The sequence below is a fragment of the Aedes aegypti genome, chromosome 3 (assembly GCF_002204515.2).
Source record: "Aedes aegypti strain LVP_AGWG chromosome 3, AaegL5.0 Primary Assembly, whole genome shotgun sequence".
NCBI classification, from domain to species: Eukaryota; Metazoa; Arthropoda; class Insecta; order Diptera; family Culicidae; genus Aedes; species Aedes aegypti.
Window position 1 is genome coordinate 400,426,178 of NC_035109.1, and position 24,305 is coordinate 400,450,482.

The window sequence follows — 24,305 nt, forward strand, 5'->3', positions numbered from 1 at the left end:
GTAAGATTTCAATTAAATTGGTAAGGTTATAGGTATTTTTGTAATTTATATTTTGAGCCATGATTGAAAAAGTACCGAACTCGTAAGTAAGTGTGTCGAAAGTCCTAGCCTTAGATAAAGTTGTAAAGTGATAACGTCCGCGGTTACAAAGCGAGGTCATACTAAAGGTGTTCGGGTTTGATTCCCAGGTCAGTATCGTAGTGGAAATTTTCTTGGCTTTCCTAGGCAAAGAGTACCATAGTATTTTTCCCACGTTATACGAATCGGAGATAGTAGTTTACGGAAAAAGTTGCAGAAAATCGAGTTCTGCAACGAGTTGCGTACAACATTTTTTGCAATTTCGTTAAAGACTACTTGAGGGCATCAGAAATTATATCGGAATGCATTCACCATTATTTTGCAATTTTTGAAAAATGGTTGTGTCATGATTCATTACGCAACTCAGAACAGTTGCGTAATGAGAAAGCTTTGCGTAATGAATCATTACAGCACTGATTTCAGATGCATAATGAGTTTTCCCGCACTGCATACTTTAGTGTAGGAAAGTAGGCCGTTTCATGACAGATTGGCGTGATGAAAAACAGCCTATTGCAATTAAAAATTGCAATAAATACATTTGCAAACTTTGTCAAATAAAGCTCTTAGTTAATGGCTGTGGAGGTTCTGTCCCGTTAGGCTGAATACCGTTAGGCCGAAAGGGTCATTTGGCCGAAAATGGCCGATAATTCTGATGAATCATAAGAACGAATGAGTAACTAACAGGGATAGGTCTGAATAATTTGCATCACCTAGAAGCCGCCGGATGAATTTTCAGGTCGAATGGATTGTTAGTTGTTAGAATGGGATAGTTTACATACCTAGAAGCCCACAATAACAGCTGTGAAATAAAACTAGAAAGAACAGCCTTTGATTAAAAGAAGGAATAATCACTGATGAATGTTTTAGCCATTTGAAATAGTAGTAAATCATTGGCCACCAACTGCGGTCCGCGGGCCGCATGCGGCCCTCGAGAAGGTTTTGTGCGGCCCGCGAACAGATTTTGAATATTAATGTGATGCGGCCCGCATGTTATAATTTTTATTCATACTGGTGTGTAATACTTTGCTCTTGCATCTTTGTTCTTGGAAACTCAGTGATTGAAATCACGTAAAACCTTTCTACGTTCATCCATCACTGTGGCATACGGATTAATATAAAATTGACTTTGACTCATTCAAAAGTGCAAAGTTCCTGAGAACCAGATTTTTTTAGAATCTTAAAACGAAGGCTAAGAGCCTGCAAAAAGTCTTTAAATCTTCAAAACTCTTCGCTGAAAATATTCCAGTATACAAAATTGAACCAGGATCTTGGTCTTGCAGAGATGTCCACAAAATGCTAATTTATTTTACAAAGAACTATTTTTAAATTTTGATTTCAAAAATATCTTCTACTTCTGTAAATCTATGAAAATTATGTTATTCGAAATATTTGAATATGGATTACTTTTTGAATGACTGAGGAGCCCAAACGCAAGGAAATGTATAGTATTGGACAATACAAATGCAACTTTTTCGATCTTCCATACAAAATGGTTAACTTTTGTTGAATAAATCTCAGCTATTTATAGCCCAATTTACACAGTATATCGGACATTACTTAAGTGTCAACAAATATTTTAAAGTATTTAAAAATTGAATACAAAGAAATAAAAAAAATAACGATCCGATTGAAGTGAATTTTACGAAAAAAATTTAAATGATTTATCTCAAAATATAAGAGACCTACACAAGTATCTTAGGCATAATTGTTAATCTCTTCTGAGTTTTCAACTTTGCTGGAAATACTAGCAATCTGTTTCGTCATTTTTTTATTTTCTGTAAATTTTGGAATTTGTCAAAAAATTAAGATATATTAAAATTTAATATGAATCGATCCATAAAAATTTTGATAAAACCTCTAAAGTAGACCATTTTGTATTATTAATCGAAAAATGCATTGTCCAATACTGTAAGTGACATGTTGATCGAATTTAAGTTAAGTGTACTAATAAACCTCTGTTCCTAGCTTTTCAAAAGTATTTCAAAGTGAGTTTTTTTCGTCATGAATTCTTTTATATTAGCTAACATAATTTATTAAAAACTTGGCATTATTTCGCTATCTCTTATATATTTGCTTCCAAACCCCTCCGCTTTGATAATAAAGTTCCCAGAAAATATTATCCGTTTTCATAGAAGTAGTGATTTTTTGTAATCCCATTGAAAGCTGTTAAAATTAATCCATATAAATCTTACGGCCCGCGACTCATTTTGAAAGCGTTGAGATGGCCCGTGTAATCGGTTAAGCTGAGGACCACTGTAGTAAATGATCAAATGTTATGACACTCGGCCTAATGACTTGCACCCATATTTGTCCCACGATATACGAATCGGAAAAATACATATGCAAACTTTATCAAATAAAGCTCTCAGTTAATGGCTGTGGAAGTGCTTTTGGAGCCCAAAGCTGATAAACAGGCTCTGTCCATGATTACAGTAGTAACGTAATGTCAAAAAACGAAGATGAAGGAATATAAGATGGAGGACGAGAAAACGAAATGATAATCGGAAAATTGTTTGTGTTGTTTCAATCCTAAGAGGCTGCCACCTTCTTCCCACCCACCGTAGTGTCTCAACTAATCCAAAATCGATGAAACTGTTTTTTGTGTATTATCAGGATTTACTATTTTCTTGTTACATGTTTAAATTCAATTAAATTGGTAAAAAACAGTTGAACTTTTGCAGTGGGTGGCAATGTGGTGTACAAGAGCTGACTGAATATGGAAGAAAAAGTTATCTCATGTAATATGAACGGGCGATATTGGACGCTATTTTGTAGCCGCGTAGTGTCGGTAGCGGTTGTTTCAACTGGCTAAGAATTAACACTACGGATTGCCTGTTCCGGTGGTAAAAGTCCACCTCACAGGTGACCCCTAATTTATGGTGTGATGCGTACCGTGCCTAAGAATGAATGGTTAGGGGGGTCTAAATAAAACCTAACCGCAAACGGAGCCTGTGGGGTACCAGGGCGCCCTCCACAGTATTGAGTCCTTCCTGTGCTACCCGGAGCAATGGTGCAGGTGACCTTGTGTTTCTCCGAGATAATCGGCTGCCCTTCTTCAGTCTCTATCTTGAGGCTTAATAAGGGTGGGATTATGAATAGGTTGACATTTAATTTAAATTATCACCTATATGGATTCGCATTATGCGTTTTACACAGTGTATTCTGTGCTCTTTCGCCTTTGGCGACTTTAAATAGATACCGATCTGGTTTTTTCGTTGCTGGTCTTTTTCGTGCTGAGATTGCAAAAAGCTTAATCCTGCCTAGTTTGGGTAGTGGCTACGGTTAGGTTAGCTCAGATCAATCTTCAGCATAAAAGAACAGCAACGATCAATCTTTGCAGACTCATGCAAAATGGTGCAGCCCAAGTGGCGCTAGTTCAAGAACCCTACTTTCGTAGAGGGAACTACTATCTAGGTAACCTTGTGGACCCAGTTTTTGCTACTTTTAGCAAGCTTGAAATGGCAAACTCGCGCTCCATGCCCCGCGCATGCGTAGTCGTTAATAAAGCAATCGTTGCTACACTCATTTCTGAGTTAACTACCAGAGATGTATGTGCTGTCACAATCGATGTTTCTGTTGGTGACCTCAACAGGAAATACGTCTATTGTTCGGTATATTTACCACATGATGAACCATCCCCAACGGATGACTTCAAACGAGTTGTCGTACACTGCGTAACAAAAGGCCTTCCGCTGATTGTGGGCAGTGATGCCAATGCTCATCACATCATCTGGGGCAGCTCGGATATCAATTTGAGAGGCTCCAGTCTGATGGAATACTTAAGTAGTACAGACCTTGGATTACTTAACATAGGCAATCGCCCAACCTTCATGGTTTCTAATAGAGAAGAAGTGTTAGACATAACGCTCTGCTCGAATAGAATCAGTCACGAGTTGACGAATTGGCATGTATCCGATGAGGAATCATTATCTGATCATCGCTACATCTTCTTTGAACATTCAAATGTAACTGCGCAGACTTTGCGTTTTAGGAATCCCCGGTCAACAAACTGGGAACTCTACATTGAATTGGTTGCGACCAAATTTCATGGATATTCTCCGTCCATTGAAAATCCAAGTGATCTGGATGATGCCGTTGATACTACAACATCCTACATTATGGAAGCTTTTGAAGAAGCATGTCCTCTGCGGTCTGTAAAGACTACAAGAGGGACCCCATGGTGGAATTCCGATCTGACTAGACTCAGGAAACAATGTAGAAGGAGTTGGAACAGACGCCGTTCAGCTGGATCAGAGTCGTTCAAGTCAGCTCGCAAGGCTTACAAGAAGGCTCTTCGTTCTGCTGAACGATCCGGCTGGAAAAACCTTTGTACAAATGTTTCCAGTTTGAGTGAAGTCAGTCGGTTGAACAAAATTCTTGCAAAATCTAAGGATTTCCAAGTGAACGAAATTCGCTTACCTAATGGTGACTTTACTTCTTCCGATGAAGAAGTTTTAGAATGTTTATTCAATACACACTTCCCCGGATGTGTGGACATAGCATCTACGGATGAATCAAATGTCTTTTCATGTAGTTACGAGTCTCTGGCCTCGGCTCGCAGTATCGTAACTACTGAATCGATTCAATGGGCACTTAATAGTTTTGCTCCTTTCAAATCTCCAGGAGCGGATGGGATTTATCCTGTTCTGCTCCAAAAGGGATTTGAGTCTATCAAACATGTTTTGAAAAAGCTACTTGTAAGCAGTTTTGCTACCGGGTACATTCCCAAATCCTGGCGTGATATTACTGTAAAGTTTATCCCAAAAGGAGGACGTGCGTCGTATGAGGAAGCGAAGAGTTTTAGACCAATCAGTCTGACCTCTTTTCTTCTGAAATGTCTGGAACGGATTATCGATCATCACATCCGTGATGTTTATTTGGCAAACATGCCTCTTCATGTGAATCAACATGCTTACCAATCTGGAAAGTCCACTGTGACTCTTTTACACAAAGTTGTATACGATATCGAGAAAGCATTCGCTCAGAAGCAATCGTGCTTGGGTGTTTTCTTGGATATTGAGGGTGCCTTTGATAACGTGTCTTTCGATGCCATATTGGAAGCCGCACGAAACCATGGGCTACCTACAATGATTACCAATTGGATTCATCAAATGCTCAAAAACCGACATCTCTTCTCGACATTGCGTCAATCAGCGATTCGAAAATTGAGTGTTTGCGGATGCCCCCAAGGGGGAGTCTTGTCACCACTTTTGTGGAATCTCGTAGCAGATACGCTATTGAGGCAACTCAATAATTGCGGTTTTCCAACTTATGGATTTGCCGACGACTATCTAGCTCTGATAGTTGGTATGTGCATAAGCACCCTATTCGACCTGATGCAAAGTGCTCTTCAGGTAGTCGAGAGTTGGTGTCGCCAATATGGCCTTTCGGTTAACCCGAATAAAACATCTATTGTTCTTTTTACGGAAAGACGAAACCGCGATGGAATTCGACCTTTACGTCTTTTTGGCACTGAGATTAATGTGACTGATCAAGTAAAGTATGTCGGAGTCATTCTAGATTCCAAACTTTCATGGACACCTCACATTGATTTCAGAGTCAAAAAAGCTTGCATGGCCTTCGGTCAATGCCGGCGAACCTTTGGTAAAACTTGGGGCCTCAAACCCAAATATATCAAATGGATTTACACAACAGTTGTTCGACCAATATTGGCATATGGATGTCTTGTGTGGTGGCAAAAGGGCGAAGTGAGAACAATCCAATCAAAATTGGGCCATCTCCAAAGGATGTGCTTGATGGCGATGTCTGGTGCGTTCTCTACAACTCCCACAGCAGCGCTCGAGGCCCTTTTCGACGTTGCGCCACTACACATATATCTTAAACAAGAAGCACTTTCTTGCTCTTACCGTTTATGGGTACTGGATCTACTGGAGAAAAATCCAGTGAATCGTAGATCTACACACACTTCGTTGTTTCCACTTTTGGTGAATTGGGACAAAATTGTCCTTGCTCCAAGTGATCTCACAATTGCTTGTAACTTTCCTTACAGGACATTTACCACACAATTCCCTTCACGGGAAGAGTGGACGTCTGGCTATTTGGAAAGAAGTATATCAAACAATATAGTATGTTACACTGATGGCTCCCTTCTTGAAGGTAGAGCTGGTGCAGGAGTATATTCTCGTGAGCTAAGGCTGAATCAGTTTTACTCACTTGGTAGAAACTGCACCGTTTTTCAGGCGGAAATATTTGCTCTTATGTGTGGAGTGCAATCAGCACTTCAACAGCGCGTAATGGGTAAAGTCATATACTTCTGTTCAGATAGTCAGGCTGCTATAAAAGCTCTCGCTTCGGCCAACTCAAGGTCGAAGCTTGTTATCGCATGTCGAACTCAAATTGAGGAACTGAATTCAGTCAACTCTGTAAACTTTGTATGGGTACCTGGCCATTCTTCCATCGCTGGAAATGAATTGGCTGATGAGCTAGCTCGCGATGGAGCATCGCATGACTTCATTGGCCCTGAGCCGGCTATTCCAATTTCGAAGTGCTGGGTGAAGCTTCAGATAAACTCTTGGGCGGCAACTCAGCACAAGCAATATTGGAATAGTTTGGAGTCGTGTCGTCAAACAAAATTGTATATTACTGAGCCATCTCCAAAGGTGGCGAAGTATTTAACAAATCTGTCAAAGCAGAATTGCAGTCTCTTGGTCAGAGCGTTGACAGGCCACTGCCGACTCAACTATCACATGGCAAATATTCAGCGTGCTGACTCATTTGTGTGTGATAGTTGTGACTCCGATTATGGAACTTCGTATCACCTGATATGTAACTGTCCAGTTTTTGCGCAAATGCGATTCCAATTACTTGGTAAACACTTATTAAGTGAAACTGAATACAGAAGCCTGAATCTTCAGGACATCCTGTTATTCTTAACCCGCTGTGGTAATGAGCTATAGGCTCTCTTTACGCTCACGCGTTTTGCAGTGCCCTTTTTAGGGCGCTGTTCGAACCCATTGTGGTATGGAGCTACATGCTCTCATTTCGCTTATGCGATCTTCCCTCTTCAAGGGACCCACTCCTATTTCCTCCCATCTTTCCCTTCCCTTTCCTCTCCCATCGGGTAGATGATGAAATAGGCTCAAATATGGCGATGGCACAAATCTCCCAACTGGTGGGGAACGTGCCTTTGGAGCCGGCCTTCTGATACCTGATACCTGATTAATCCAGTACCAACTGCATAACATGGCAGGCGTCCTTCCAATCACTCATCAATCGTTACACTCATGGTGCATCCCCGTCACCAACTACTTCGATGACATCCATCGCGTCAATAATGACGACGTCAACGGCGATAAAAGTCATCAAATTTTTAATTGATCCACTGTGCATCGTAGCAGCCAACGCATCTGACGAGCCTCCAATCGACGACGGTGGTGGAAGTGATTCGCATGGATTTATGAGCATGTATTTCCCGCCTCCGTTTCCATTCGAACCCGTCCACCCACCTTCTGAGCAATTTGACTCTAGAGTTCGAAGCAAAAAAAAAAATGATAGCTTTGATTCGAACGCTGTCGAAGTTTTTCATTAATAAATTAATGGGCTTATCCGTTCGGTGTGTCGTGCTTTGTCGGAAACACGCGCGTAGCAACGACTAGTGGCATAACCGCACACACCATACGAAGACAAGAGCAATTCATTAAAACAATTTTCCCTTTATTAGAGATGATTTTTCTCCGGTTATTTTTTTGTTTCTATTACCGTCAATAACCAACCTATCATCAGCTGATAGTTATCCGCCACTTCTGTCACTAACGACGACAAACGGCGCGTTTCATGTGTTGCCAGTTAAAGCGCTACCATAGCTTACCGGTTTTCCATCAGCAGCGTCGAACCATTCATTCCTCTCGATGAAGCGAAATTTCTTGCATCTATCGCTATGTATTGGGGGTAGCTTTTCTTGTTTCATCGTCGTCGTCATTCCATGATTTTAATTGGATGTAAACACGTGCTAAGTTGACATCGCTGCCAGACACCAGAAGTGTTCGATTGAATTCCAGCGTCTGTGGGTTAATTGATGGAAAAGCTCGTTTTTGGATTGAATTCAAGTTTTTTCAAAAGGAGAAACATAATTTTGATACATTGTAGGATAATTTACGGCTTCGGCATCATTCGACAATCAAAATTTCAACGGTAAATTCAGTGACAAAAGTTAGTAAATTAATAAATAAATAAATAGCAAAATGTCCTACAAATACAAAATGCCCAAGTTTAGAGCTCTGTATATCAGTCCGAATTGGATGATTTTTGTCACTGCTTTTACTTGTTTCAAATTACAGATTATCGTCAAAATTCATCGCTCTCTCTTTGGAATATTAATTCCCCTAGACATTGTTTCTCAGCAATATCTTTCTTCTTCTTTTTTAGACATGGATGAGGAATGCTACCCAGCCATCAGTATGAGCACAGCACAGAACAAACAACACATCATTCACAGGAATCAGACGAATCCCGCGCTGATTTCGACAGCAGGAAACACCGTCCTCTCAGCTTTCAGCGGTCAGAACATTCCTGCCTTCAAAAGTATCTCCAGCGGAAGCTTAAGTCTGCTCAGTGCACTGCACCAACAGCAACAACAGCAGCAGCATCAGTCGAACAGCAGCCAAACTTCTCACCCGCAGCTAGTGCTAGGTCATCCGATCAGCTTAAACAACAACCACCTCACCCTCAACAACAACCTCACCAAGGATAGTCTCCTTCTGAGTGCAGGGATCAGCAGCAAACGAAGCTGTTCGAATGACTCATCCTCCTCAAGCTCCGGCAGCGTAGCATCCGATATCGAAATCGATGAGCTCACCGTCAAAGAAGAACCCATGTCCCCAAGCTCGAGTTGTCCTCCCTCACCAGCCGGACCTGGAGCGGGCGGAACAGCGTTAGTCAACGGTTACACCATATCAACGGTGAACCTCGCCAACATGGCTGCTTACACACAGTCCGACTTGGTGTTGGAACACAAGGTAGTATCAATCTCAAGGTACCCCAAATCCACCAAACTTACCAAATACTCTCCACTCCAGAATGGAACCCTCCAGCTCACACCCGCCTCGCAAAGTCTTCTGAAGAGTCAGCAGATCGTCATCAATGGCAATGCCATCTGTACGACAGCCAGCACTCCGTCCACACCCGCCGCGACTTCCAAGATTGTGATGTCCAAGTTGAACATCAAAATGGAACCGCAGTCGTCCGCTTCGTTCGGTCTACCTCCCACGCCTCCCTCGTCGCTACCGAGTGACGAATCCGAGGGCAACCAAAGTCCGGAGCATCACACGTCGCCCATGTCCCCGCCCACAGTGATCTCACCGAGCATGAGCAGCAGCAGCAGCAGTAGCAGTAGCAGTAGCAGCAGCGGAAGTACTCCCAGCAGTCGAAGGACTTCGGTGCACAACAGTAGCGCGGCTTCGGGAATTGTCTCTCCGGATGGATCCTCGATATTGATTGCGTCGCCCACGATTCAGCAGCAGCAGCATCAGGCTAGCTTAGCTCGGGCGGCCGCAGCGAACCAGAATGCTACCACCAGGCAGCCGATTCACACGCCGCTGATCAGCAGTCAACCGGTAAGTTATAGATGAATTCATTGAACTTTCTATGGTTTTAGAGAAGTAGACAAATATGTAAAAATGGTGGAATAACCCTTGTAAGTCTGCTTTTCCTGTCCATCTCCGGTTTATTTGGACCATTTGAAAACTAACTGTACTAATCAATAGAAGGGTATAAGCTCTCCCAGGTAGAAAATTTGTTGAATTGTGCCTGGGATGGATGAGAATTCAGAATCATTTTCAATCTTTAAAAATTCCATAAGGAGCTCCTGCGTTACGCATTAAAACTAGAATTTCTGCAGTTTCTTGTAAGGTTATTGATTGGAATCATAGAAAACGGTAATTACGTTGCTAAAAATATCTACAAGCGGAGATTGTAATGAAATTCGTATTCATGATCTATCGCAAAGCTGAAATGCGTATGTTGCGCCTAGAGTGCCCGTGTCCCGGCCAGTTCCTGGAATTAGGATAAAAACTTAAATCATAATTTAAAAGCAATTTAATTTTAACATTTGAAAAGTTATAAAAACTACAAAACACAAGAAACGATTAATGATCATTGAAGGTATTGAAGATCAAGCTAAAACTTAATTACTGAAAATTATTGACTGAAGTTTACTGCCGAATTAGTGAATCAAATCAAAGATAACTGCCGTTTACGTGCCGCAAGTGCCATCTGCATTTTGGTTGAAATTGAGTTGATATCAGTTTTCATTATAACTTCTAATGATCCTTCAGCTGCACTAACGAGAAATCACTTTTTGTATATTAAAATAAGGAAAAACACCAAGTCGAACTGTCCCATAACGAAAAGTAAACGCATGTCAGTCCCACTGCAGATTTTCGCATCGTGTAACACAAAAATGAATCGTTAGTTGGTCATCTTTATATTTTTCTTGAAAAGGTAACGGAGTGAAAATCAAATTATGAAAATTTCATTAAGATCGAAACATGTTCTAATCTCCTGGAACTTTTTGAATATTTGTATGGAAAACGAGATTGAAAACTTCTCTGTCAATTTTCTCAATGCCTACCTTTTACAGATGGTACTGACTTGCGAATTTCGGAAGTTTAGGTGTACTTTAAAATTTGTTATCTCAGCATACTATAAATACTAATTTATCAAATTAAGTTGACAGTAAAGAAAAATGTCATTGTTTTTAATTGGAATTCAGTCTGCCCATAACTGCATGTTTGTCACATTCGACATTTTTAGCAATTTCGAGTTAATACCGTGGAGAGTCATCAAATGCTATATTCTTTCGATCAACTAACTAAAATCTGTGATTTTGTTCTAGAAAATTCGAAAAAATACCAAGTTGTTTTGTCACATTGGTAATGGTAACCGCATAATAGTCACATTGAGATTATGCATGAGCCTCGTGATGTAGCAGTAAAGAAATTTCTATCAGAATTATTTTCTGTCTATTCACCCAATATGCGACATGAGCTGTACAAATTTTCAGCATCAAATAAGCACTTTTGAGTTCCTGGTAATTTTTTGAAATTTTTATGTCTTTCCATACTATCATAGAATGCACACTTGGTGTTCCATTTACTCAGTGCCTACTTTTGTCGAATGTTACAAATATGCAGTTATGGGCAGTAGGGTAGAAGCACCGGTTTTGGCCATACGCCAGTTGTAGCCATAGTGGATTATACACTGTTTTACATAGCCAATCAGGCTGGCTAGGCTGGCCAAAACTGGTGCTTTTACCCTAGTGGTTTTCATCAAATTCTACATATATCTCGGGAATTCCGGTATTCCCGGGATGTCAGAAAAAAATCCCGGGAAACGGGAAATCCCGAAATTTCTCAAATCCCGGGATTTTTTGTCCTGGATGTCCCGGGATAGACACTCTAGTTGCGCTCTTTTATAATGGACATTAATGTTTTCGGCGGTACTATGTTCTAAATTGATCACTATTCTACTTGTTTGTCCGTGATTTCATTAAAATTTTTTGTTAGAAATTTTCAGGGATCGATAGATTTGCAGAATTGGTGAACTGATACCACATTTTTTATGTGCGTAAATCAACCCCCCTCCCCCTTTTAAATGTCCTAAATACTAAAGGGTGGAAAAATAATAATTTTTTCAAGCCTTGTTAGTTAGTACAATAAAACCGACAGAATGGCGATACAAATGAGGACATCATAGATTCTGCTGGTATCCCACTCCCCAAGATTCTCCTGCGAATTTTCAGTACCCGCAAAAATTCCTCGGATGTTACAAGGAGTTCCTAAATTCACAAGATATTTCCTAACGTACCTCTGAAATGGTTTCCAGTTACCAAACCAAGAAATTATTCTGGAAGATCCTAACAAACATGTTTGTTGAATAAGATTTCTGAAACTTGTTGCTGCACAATAAACTGTTATTAAACAACTATTATTATTTGTTGCAAAACTTCCTTATTTGTTGAAAAATATGGAAGAAAATTTGAGAAAAGAATAGAATTGAATAGGCTTTGAATTCCTTATCCTTGTGGTGACGTCCGTGGCAACAAAGCAAAGCCATGCTTAAGGTGTCTGAATTGGATTTCCGGTCGGTCCATCTTTTCTTAACGGAAATTTTCTTGACTTCCCTAGACATAGAGTATCATTGTACCTGGCATACGTGGATATACGGAATAAAAAATGGCAATTTGGAAGTGCTAATGAGAGCACTAAGCTGAGAAGCAGGCTATGTCCCTGTGAGGACGTAATGTCAAGAAGAATAATAATTGAATATCAATAGGGTCCTAAAACCCTGCCCAATTTTAGTGCCAAACGCTTAAGTTTAGGCCAAAAACACATGTTTACTCAATTTTCTAATGTTTTCCGTTGGTTTAAGCCCAAAAAACATTTTTTTAGATTTTGTCACATCCATTGGCTTAAACTCAAATTTTGGGTGTATTTTGTTTTCCGTGTCCCTTACGAAACGTCAGATAGGAACAACCCCAGTGGTCGATCTAAAACCCCTGTGGTGTTTTTGTCGACTAAGCGAACGTCAAACATGATCAAAAGTGTCAAGGTTCATTTATGGACCAAATTTTTAAATTAAAGTTTAAACATGATATAGCCATTATTTGAGCGGGAAAAATTGCTGAAGTAGTTACAGTAACATGCTTTTTCATGTTATTAAATAAAAACAAAATTTCATTAAAAATTTTAGGACCCAATTGTACATAGTTTTGAATTTTTTTGAAAATTTCTTTAAACATGATCTAGATTTTTTATAGAACAGGTCGGACTCGATTATCTGGTGACTTGATTATCCGGAATATATTTTGTCATATTCTTGTTTTTCAGTTTTTATGCATAATTTTGCGATAATTTAGTATTGCAATATACAATATGAATGATTTAGGAAAAGGGGGGTTCGAAAAATAACCGAGTCCGACCTATTTTCAAGTAGATAGTTTTTAAAGGTTTGGTTTTTGTTTTTCGTCAATAATTTATGTTAAATGACTATCTAGCTATTATTTTGAACAAAGTTGCAGAAATTTGTAATAAAAAACGTCATAAACGTCGTTTCGTTCGGAATTTTGAATATATGTTCAATAAGTTTCCGATATAGCCGCCAATTTGCTGTATACTGACAAAGATTTGAGAAGAGGAGATCAGAAAAAGGTAAAAGTTTTCATATTCAAAAAATCCATTAAAAATGCCATTTATATCAGAACTTCTGTGACTCTTAAGTACTTGAAATCTTGGCTGATTGTTTTTTTTTTTCCTTAGAAAACGATATCTTGATTTTGAAATAATCCATTTCAAGTGCTTGCTACACTCATGCTGAAAGCTTTAAAGGATGAGATCTTCAAAAGATTCTAACCTGACTGAGGATTAACCTGTCTACGACCAGGAAATGTTTGAAAACTCAGTGCCGTGCAAAATATATGCGTGCCACTCCGAAATTAATTGTGCGTCTCCCATTCTTTGCGAGTATACTCAAGCAAAGTGCAGGAGACAGTCTGCTTCTGTGCGAGACAAAACAAAGCTAGCACAAAAATTCACTCTAGGGAAATTTCAGCTAGGTATGCATTGAAGGCGGACTAGCCGAATAAGTTTTTGCAAAAACTTCTAGATGTGGATCTTAATATATTTAGTAAAGTCAGACACATTAGGTGGTGATGAGTTATGTTCATCGTGTTTAAGAGTTTTGACAGACACATATTAGTGAAACGAATTCAAGTGGAATTTTTGAAGCGTGTACAAAATGTAAAGAGTGAAAATGAGACAACTCGATACCACGCAGTACAAAGCACATTACGAGTCAGCACTGCCAGGGTGCAGTGTAGAAAAAATACTCGTGCACGTCTCCTTCGAATTTGAGGTGCTGTCCCGCCTATTTTTTGAGAGTTTTAAATTATTGTGATTTGAGAAGGTTTCGGTCTACCAAAAACCTTGTGAATTATGTGGAAAACTTATGGTTTCCAAGCTTATCATCCAATTTTTTTTGGAAATTTTATTTGGATTATTAACGAGTTCTATAGTGAATTTATGATGGCTCCCTGTAAACTAAAATCTCAATTTACCTTTTTCATGTAAATTGAATTTACGTTACTTTTTGGGAAGTTCGTGAATTGAGTTAAAATGATTGAATGGGAAATTATGTATCAGAACGATAAGATTCGCTGAAATAATTTGAAGTATTTCCAACTTCTTCTTTATAATTGATTTCAAAAGTGTTTTATTAATAAAATAATCATACATAATTTTGGCCATACCTGCCTTAAGCTCTAGAATTTAGTTTCCAAATCTACAAGCGTGATCTATGAACTTTTGAAAATGTTTGCATATACAATGAAGTACAGAGAAATATGTTGTTTTGATTTCATTGTTGTATTGTTATGTTATAATAAATAAATGTTTTGAGTCATCCAAAAGCTACCTGTTATGTTAAATTGTAGACAATCTAGCTCAGGGGTTCTCAACCGGTGATCCGCGGACCCCTAGGGGGCCGTGAAGAGTTCTCAGGGGATCCGCGAAGCCATTGATCTGTGAAGTATTTTTAAATTGAAACCTATTTTATTTACTTGTTTTAATTATGAATCGTGGTTTACGGCCAACCAGCCGAGTGGAAGTTTAACAACTACTATAATTTGCAATTGGATTAGATGGACAAATTGATGTGAAGATTTGCGAAAAAGTTACACGTCTTCTCAGTGAGAATCGAACTCACGACTCCCCGATCTCTAGTTGGGGCGCGTTAACCACTACGCCATGAGAGGACTCATGAACGCAGAAGTTAACCTGAATTCGATTTCAGCTCAATAATCACGTGGTCCTCTTTCGCAAAGTGCACCTCTTTCGGAAGAATTAGATGCCCATCCAAACACAACGCTTTCTATATATATCCAATGCCTAGCCCGAGAGCGCATTGTTTTTTAGGTATAGGAATAGCACACTACACTAGCCAGCAACTGCGCTGGCTGAGGTTTCTATTGTGTGGGCTTCCAATGGGTCGCGACGTTCTCAAACGACCGGTTACGGAACATGAGTCCGTTGCTCGATAAATACTTGTTTTAATTATGAATCGTGGTTTACGGCCAACCAGCCGAGTGGAAGTTTAACAACTACCGAAATTTTATTTGTTTCAACTGTTAAAGTACTGGGAAATATCTGCAATGTGATCCTGTCAGTTAAAAATTGTGTGCCAGCTATAATTATTCAACATCCATTCAAATTATATCCAGTAAGATCTTGAAAATTGAAATAATATGATGATTCTGGGAGGTATCCATAAGAAATTTCTGGAATATTTGTGATTTTATTCTTGGTAAATTTTGCCAGCCTCCTGAAGATATCCAAGTATTTTGGAAATTCCCTGACGATTCTTGTGATAACTTCCAAACGGAGGATAGTTGGCTTCTAAGGATCCCACGAAAACTGCAATTAATTCCTGGGAATAGTTTTGACGATTTATTAGCGGAATAAGGAATGTTTGCATGTGAAGTATTTTATTCTTTGCACTTCTGATTCATCTCGACAGCGCATATTTGGTCACAATATTTATTGTTTTCAAACGCTTCTTATTTTTAAGTTTCAGGCAATTCGTTCTAGAAAATTCCTCCCATCAAAGTGGATCTGGGAAATGCCAAAATTATTTAATTTATTCTGAACCGTACATGCGAGGTTCTGTTGTTCCTACTTGCCCCTGCATAAATTGTTGAATTTCGTCAAGATCAATTATGGCAATTCCGTATTGTATTATTGGAAAAATACTAGGCAGATTTTTGACTCAATTCTTAGTGAACTCCCCAAAAGATCTTAGCAGGATTCTTGTATTGAACATTTCTTAAGATCTGTTGTGGTTCACAGACATGATTTGTAGGAATGCCTTCCCAGGACATCAAATAACATCTCAACATTTGCATAGAGTACCGTTTTGATTCATATTACGGACACTTAAGCACTCAGTGAAGTATAACCCAGCATAGAGCATACAAAATAAATCATTATGTATGATACCTTAGCGTTATCGAGCGTAAGAAGCCCTTATCTTTCGAATGGTGGGTAAAGAATACGCTTCGGCAACTTGAATCATTTTAAATAAATCAAAATGTGTGGCCTTTGCATGATTCTTATTCCGGACGCTTCCTCATTTTTGCCTCATATTCCGGACACTTTGCATCGAATTCCGGACAGCTCATGATAATCATTAATGGAACAGTCAAATCATCAATTGAAATCGTCGGACCACTAAATGGACATCCAAGGTAGTTGGGCATTAAAAATTTTCGAAGATATTTATGGAAAAAGCTTACTAAAAAGAGCCTCGAAATTGAGAACTTTAGAACGGCAAATATTGAAACATTTCGTGTGAAATGTTTCCCATACAAAGTAGAGTGTCCGAAATTTGAAGCTGTCCGTAATATGAATCAAAACGGTATTTTGTAAAACACCGTTGAGAAAACTTTGCTTTTCGTTCTCAGCAACAGCGTGGCGATGGACAACCGCATGACGACCGTAAATAATCATAAGAGATTAGTATTTCCATAAACATTGATTTTTAGGACATCCATATGTAGGGGTCCGCGAGACGTTTGTAAAGGTTCAAAGGGGGTCGCGGCTTCGCAAAGGTTGAGAACCACTGATCTAGCTCATCCAAGAACTTTCTAGAATATAGATCCTTATATCTACGAGCATAATATGTTACGCATTGATGAGTTTGAAAACTTGGTTCATGCTCAGAAATGTTTGAAGGATTTAACTTGTAGTATTGATTATTACAACATTTGTTTCAGGTCATTATGTCAAGAACTGCATTATAGTCGATTGTTTGAAAACACGTCCACGATTAATTGATGAGTACAATGGGTGCTATTCCCGACCAGTGAATTACACTAGAACCTTACCTAAAGTGAATCTAAAACCTTAATTTATTTACAAAGTTCGTAAATTGAGTTAAGACAATCCTTAAAAAAACGATTGATTGGAATGATTATTTTTGCTGAAATAACGTGATATGCTTTGATCATTTGCTTTATTTCACACATGTTTGACTATAAATTAATGTTACATATTCTTGGTCATACCTGGCCAAAACTCCAGAATACTCTGAAATATTTTCTTCATATCTACAAAAGTGATCTATGGAACATTGAAAATTACAAAGAAGTTCAAGGCAATATGTTGCATTGGTTTTGTTGTTGTATTGTCGATGTTCTGAGTCATCCAAGTACTTCCTGGAATATAGGCCTTTAGGTCTTCATACATAATAAGTGACATATTGGTAAATTATTACTACAATTCATGCTCATAGTAAATCAGTGAATGAAAGCTAGACAAAATTAGTAGCCTAAGGCTTTCGCGAACAATCTGGGTCATCCAAGCTCTTCCTGAAATATGGGTCTTAGAAACTATGAGCACAATTTATTACCAATCAAAGAGCTCTACACATGAATTCAATATAAGCTCAGAAAATATTGAAGCATGATTTTCCGGTAACAAGGTCTACAAGCAGTGCTGGGAATGGTAATAGTAGTAGGCTTGAATTTCGCGAAAATCACGTGGCTGTTCCCAGGACAGTAGTTCAAAAACGTGAATCTCATCAAGTAGCCTATGTTGGGTGAATGAATTTCCTAAATCGTTAGTGTCAAATGCGGGAAATGCAGTGGGAAATAGAACATTTTTTTACAGTAGTTTTGGGTTGCTTTGTTTGGCTACTGTAGAGTGAATTTCATATTTTTCCCAACCCTGTCTACAAGAACTACTTAGATTCGTAGTCGTGCGATTAGCGGCGTCAGTAGTTTAGATGTATTGTGCCACTGGGTGTGAGTTCGATTCCCGCTCCAGTCGGTGGAGTACACTGGGTCTACTGGGCTACTGGGTCCGTTCCCTTATTATTCGTGATCGTTTAGTTTGTGCAGCCTTTGGCTGGTAGACGGTGTTATTTTTTTTATAGCCCTACAACCGATTGCTCGATATTTTTAGATAAAAGTGTAGGTTTGGTAGACTATTTTAACGTGGATAAATTGTGGTATTCAACAGAGTTTCTCATTTTTATCACATTGATCTGGAACACAAGTCCCTAGATCTACATATGTAATGAGTGACATATTGTGAGAATTTAAAAAAAACTAAAAAAAAAAGATTTTAACATCTTTAAACACAATTAGTTATCCTTACAGAATTTTAAATCCAGTACACGATCAGAAAAAAAATGGAAAATTTGACCGCATATCTTGATGAATATAATAACAATTAATATTACATGGAGACTTCCGAAGGGTCAAGAACATGTATAAGAATCAGTACAATATACCGTTTTCTTAAATGAAGCGTGAAAATTATATGTCGAAACAAAAAATCTCCAAGGACATCGACACAACTCAGTACAATACTGCGTTAGAGGCTTTTGCAATCTTTATTGATAATTGGCTACGCCTGTAGATCCTAAGACCTATATTCGATAGAGATCTTGGAGGATCAAGAACAACCGCACATATTAATACAAAAAACCCTGTACTCACATGAATGGTTAGGGGTCTTTGGAGTATTTGAAAACTATCCTTAAATCACTACAGTCGTAGATCCCGAGGCCTATATTCAATGAAGTCCTAACAGGACGAAAAACATCCGTACAAATCAATCATCGGAATGACTTTTATAAATGGTTAAGAGACTGCCATATTTAAAAACTATCAATAGACCATTGATCACGCTTGTAGATCATAAGGTATCATTAGACTTGTAGATCGATGAAGTCCTTGGAGGACCTGGGGCATCGGTACAAATTATAACAAAAGTCAGTTTACTGCTAGGAAAAGATATGAACCGGTACCATATAAAAAAAAACGTCAAAGAATCCGTTAACACGAAAGTATATTGCAGTTACATATTCCAGGAACTTTTTGGATAAAATAATGGAACAATAGTTGTTACAAAAAAATCTTTTAAGTGGCCAGAGTTAGGAGATGTCGTGATGCTTGGAAATACTGATTAGATCTCCATTTGCTCAGGTAGAGTCCCAAACTCCAAGGAGTAATTGGAGGACTTGCAATCATGTTGGCTAGCTAAGATCCACAAAAATAAATAATATGACTAGCATAACTTTTTGTTCTTCTAAAGCAAAACTTCTTGAAATATTAACGATGAATTTCTGTCGAACAGACTCCAAAATTTTCGATGGACTCATACAAAAAAAAAAAACGTGACAAAGGGGGGAGAGGGGTTCAAAAAGTCGAAATTTAGCGTGACATAATGTGTTTACCATCTCATTTTTTATGCTTCCAAATCCTATGTACTGCCGTTTGGTCAATTCATTATATTCTGGGCTTAAGCTTTTCTAGTTGTAAATGCTCCACAACATTTAATAAACAGCTCAGAATTAAGCCAACTTATCGTACAAATTTTAATTTATCTTATTGCAGAAAGGATCCACGGGCACGCTAATCCTGACGGAGGAAGAAAAAAGAACTCTCGTTGCCGAAGGCTACCCCATCCCAACCCGGCTGCCGCTCACCAAAGCCGAGGAAAAATCCCTCAAGAAAATCCGACGGAAGATCAAGAACAAGGTAAGCCACAATCATGCCAATATCCCACTGTTCAACATTAAATCACATTTCCATTCCCTGCTTCCAGATCTCCGCCCAGGAAAGCCGAAGGAAAAAGAAAGAATACATGGACCAGCTCGAGCGCCGCGTCGAAATTCTGGTGTCGGAAAATCTCGACTACCGGAAGCGGGTGGAGTCGCTGGAGGACTCCAATCAGAATCTTATGACCGAGCTGGCCAAACTGCGCGCCCTCGTCAGTCGACAGCAAAACGTCCGGAAGATGTAAATGCAGCGCACCGCGCGATATGGACAGATTAGTTCTCGCTCGTTGTTAATTTGTGTGCATCTTTGGAATGCAACATTCGTGGATTTCCTAAAAGTGTAACAACATGTACAAAGTAGTTAATTATTTTTTTTATTGCTAGGACAAAGGGACGCAATTGCAAGACAAGCAGGATGTGAGCGTTGTTGAGTTTTGTTAGGAACATTTTAGGAACTTGTTGAGTTTGTTTTAGATGAAGCAAAAAGTCGATAAAAATTCCGTGCAATATATATTTGATGGTGTTTCGAAGCCGTTCCGGACATCGATATTTATTCGGGTTTGTGATCAACCAAGCTTTGGTTCAAATTGCCAACAAGACAACGGATATTACGCCGGAGAGATAAACACTCAATCGGGTGAAACATAGTGCATTCCATTAGGATATAGGTTTAGCGAATACTTGTTGCAAAACTGCTATGGAGATAATTTATGATTTTTTATGTTTAAGGAAAACAGAAATGCAAAAATAAGTGCTGTACATAGGAAGATATGCTGAACCGCTGACAAACAGAAACGATAAATCAAAGCGTGTGCCTTGAACGACATTCCCCCTTATCTGTGGTAGTTCCAAAACTGACCGAAAGAGTGAGTGACGTTCGCAAGTTGCGCGCCAAAGCTCTCACCGCACAATGCATTCACATGTGAGTTCGCCTACTTTGCTCCCTTTTGAGAACGGACGATCGCGTGTGAACGAAAAGCGTCCATAAAGCTACTATTGCACATACACTGGGAGAAATCCGTTTGCTAATTTCATCGCTAGTTCGTAAGATTGTTTTTTGTTTCAGGACAAATTTAAGTGGTTTCCTCTGAGTAATTTGAAGTTCTACCCTTCGCAACGGTTGATTTGAGTAACATTTTTCGTTACGCATTTTTGTGCAGGTTTAATATTAGAATCAGTTGTATAGATTACGTTTCTGAGTGATTGTGTGCTTGTACATATACTGACACAGAACCTTTAAAACAGGAAGATAAAGTGGACTATCCGGGTAACAGCCAACCAATTGACCAACTGACAGACATAAATCGTGAGTCCGATTGGCAGTGGCGCATCAGTTGTAAATACCGCTGTATCTTTACAAAACACATCTACACGCACACGTGTGTATTCCTTGATGCGTGCGTGCGTATTAAAAAGTATTCAAAATTTCCATTTCCATTGCGCTTCGGTTCTCCATCGCGAGAACGGAGTTACGATATAAATATTTTTCATGTTGAAATTCATTGGCAGTCGCATTTAAGGGAAATTATTTTTTTGTTTTTCAAAAATCACGTTTCGGCTCATTTCAAGTGTCGCCCTCATAGACAATTCACACAAAATTTTGGATTGCATGTTTCATAATCGAGAGCAAAATTTAGGAAAGTGCGAGTACTTACGATTGAATCACGTTTGAATTTATTGTTAACTTATTGCTTAAGGATTTACAGATTTGATAGGAAAAGAATAGTTTTTCAGCTAGAAAATGATAAGGACAATGTTTTTTTAGGTTAGGTTATTGAATCACAAATGTCACTTAGGTGATAATTCAGCAAAAAAGAGAATATATTTTATATAAAAGTGTACATTGTACTTGCTACAAACAACGTAGATTAACCAAACATTAGGAAGCTTAGTGAAAAGTGAAAATAGGAAACGAAGCCGAGAACTTTGCTAGATTTACAAAGATCTTTATTGAGATAATTACGTATCGAGGAATTATTTTACCGAGGAAACGAATAGATCTAACCGTCTGATAAGAAGCATGAACGAACGTCTTGCGAGACCTTTTCTACACTATTTAAACCACATAAGCGAAGGCCTCCCTAAAGAGAGAAACTTAACCGGTGGAAGCATTATGCGTGATTTAAAAAATCACCTCCGCCGTCTACTATTACTATTACTGCTATCGTGATGGATTGCGATAGAACAGATACATAAGTGAAAATTGAAAACTTTTTCTGCCATTTTAATTATTAGGATTAGAGTTTGAGTTTAGAAACGACGAAAGGAGACTATTAGTTCGAAGCAGTACTTTTAGCGTTTAAGTTCACAAGAAGAAACAGATAACATTCTAGTTGATAGGAACCTAGCGGATAAGTTTTTGAGCGTTGTTCTAATGACTGATATAAGCCTACATTTAAAGATATATGTGTACTCTTCCTGCTCGCATGACTGGAAGAATGCACTGAAAAACAATCGCACTCTCATGTAACGAATCTGTGCGGTTGAGTGTAGCTTGGTTTTTGAACGAATGTTTGAACTCGGCAAATTATGACGGTTTGTTGGTTTTGGAATAAACAAATGTGTATCTCGATTCTATATATTTCGACAATTCCTAGAGCAAAAGACAGCTATGGGAAATTTTTAGAAAATCTCTGAAGGAGTCAATGGATGAATATCCAGACTTATTTCTTAAAAATTTCTCAGAAGAGTGTTTGGAGGAAAAAGTAAAAAAGTGTTTTGTTTGCTTTTTTATCTTTACCAACGAGATTTTAAGCTTTGGGTCAGTCCATCTCGGGACCAACGGCTTGAGTTCCCTTTCAAAGCAAGTCTTCACTATAACTTTAAGCCATTAGTGGCTATCTCGGGGATGGGATTCGATCCTAGTTCCTCGGCGTGAGAGGCGTGTGTTCTAACCGCTAAACCAGGTCCGTCCCTAGAATTCTATAGAATTTTCTCGAGGAATTCCGGGAAAAGAACTACTCTAGATAATCTAGCAATATCTATAGTCAGGAATTTTGCACGGATTTTTGGATTTGTGAAATTTCATACTGCCTTTCTTGATAGATATTCGATGAAACTTGAAAGGTAACCATGAAGGTGTTTCTTGAATAATTGTTTATTTTGTTCTGGTTAACTCCATGGAGTTTTTGAAAAATAAAGGAGAAATATTAGCAGAAACAGGCGAAGGAATCTCTAAGAATATTCCATGATAAAATATAAGACGAGGAAGAAATTTTCTTAGATTTCTTTGAGAAAAGTCGAGACGGATTTCTGCAAGGATCTTAGGAGAAATGTCACAAAGATAACCTAAAAATAAATGTGAAAATTCTCTGAAAAAATTGTACGAGGAATCTCTTTGGGAATCCGAGATGTCTCTCAGAGAGATTCCTGGTGAAATCCGTGGAGGAGTTTACGAAAAATTTCTAGAGGGATTTCTTAGAGACTTCTCAGAGAAAACATTGGAGAAGTATCTACAATATCCATTTAAGGAAATATTCGTTGATGTATTTTTAAAAAGTTCTTTTGAAGTATCTTGGAGCTATCTCTGAAGAATTTTTTTGCAAGAAACAATGGTGGAACGATCTTTCGAGAAATTCCGAGAGAGCTTCCAAAAACCATCTGAATCTGATGGGAATCTTGGAAAGCGTTCGAAAGAATCCTTTAAGGAGCTCCTGAAAAAATCGTAAGAGTTTCACTTCAGCTTATTCTCGGATAGGGGTGAATGGAGACGACTTAATTTGACCTCACGTGCCACGAGATGGTAATCGTATGCAAGTTAGTCGACTTTTGTCTCCTTAGTAGACTTTTTTTTCTCTCATATTCATCACTATGGAAATTGCTGGTGGAATTGTCGAAAAGAATTCTGAATAAATCCTTGTTTACAATTTCTAGATGAATCATTAGAAATAAACTTTAGATTTCCACGGAATTCTAATAAAAATTAGTTAAGCCAGTGTTTTCTGGAAATTCCAGAAATTCAAAAAAGGATTTTTTGCGTTTGTAGACAGTTGAAAAGCAAAATTTTAGTACAAGTTTTGTAGAATACTTCTCAATTTCGACAGATATCTTTGTACTTCGATGAAATTTCTGAAGTTTCAACCTCAGTTGTCATTTTTGATAAATATTCTGGTTTTCTTCGGAATCTCTTCAACACCAGATTTGAGGTAAAGCGAAACATTTTTAATCGTTTTAGCATATCCTAATTCAGAATATTTGCATATTAACAGTGATTCATTTACACTTAATGAACCTAAATCAACAGTCGAAACGTGTTTGCCATTCAATACCTATCAGAAACAAGCTACACTCCATCATGCATTCGTTTGATTTGACAAAAATAACCTTCCATAATTTTTATTCTAACATGGCTAATTATTGTGCAATTTATCGCTCTTCCTTATTTAAATTGTTATTTTTTTTATTTTGTTCATGTTTACTTTCAATATTTTTGTTTAAAAAAATCAATCTAACGATAAAGTATGTTACCTACATCATTTTTTTGAGTTTAGTCGTAAGCTGCTGATATCTTAACTATTTTTAAGAACAAATAGCCTCACCAACAGACATCGACACGGATTTTCTGCATGCTTTCAGGCGCACGTTTTCCTCTCTTGCGTACTTTTAAAGATTGCTCCAGCTCCTGGTGTCCAACCATGGCACGATATTGCATG

The 24,305-nt window shown here is 38.4% G+C and overlaps 1 protein-coding gene across 2 annotated transcripts in view; it reads left to right on the plus strand.

Annotated features, from left to right (window-relative positions):
* LOC5576325 (cyclic AMP response element-binding protein A) overlaps positions 1 to 22,057 on the plus strand; it is a 334,313-nt gene extending 312,256 nt beyond the window's left edge. For both annotated transcript variants that reach the window (XM_021855221.1, XM_021855222.1), the window contains 4 exons: positions 8,464 to 9,053; positions 9,114 to 9,650; positions 19,490 to 19,633; positions 19,701 to 22,057. In XM_021855221.1, the coding sequence (XP_021710913.1) occupies positions 8,464 to 9,053; positions 9,114 to 9,650; positions 19,490 to 19,633; positions 19,701 to 19,898 (1,469 nt within the window). In that variant the 3' untranslated portion in view covers positions 19,899 to 22,057. The remainder of the gene's footprint in view (positions 1 to 8,463; positions 9,054 to 9,113; positions 9,651 to 19,489; positions 19,634 to 19,700) is intronic.
* The last annotated feature ends 2,248 nt before the right edge of the window (positions 22,058 to 24,305 follow it).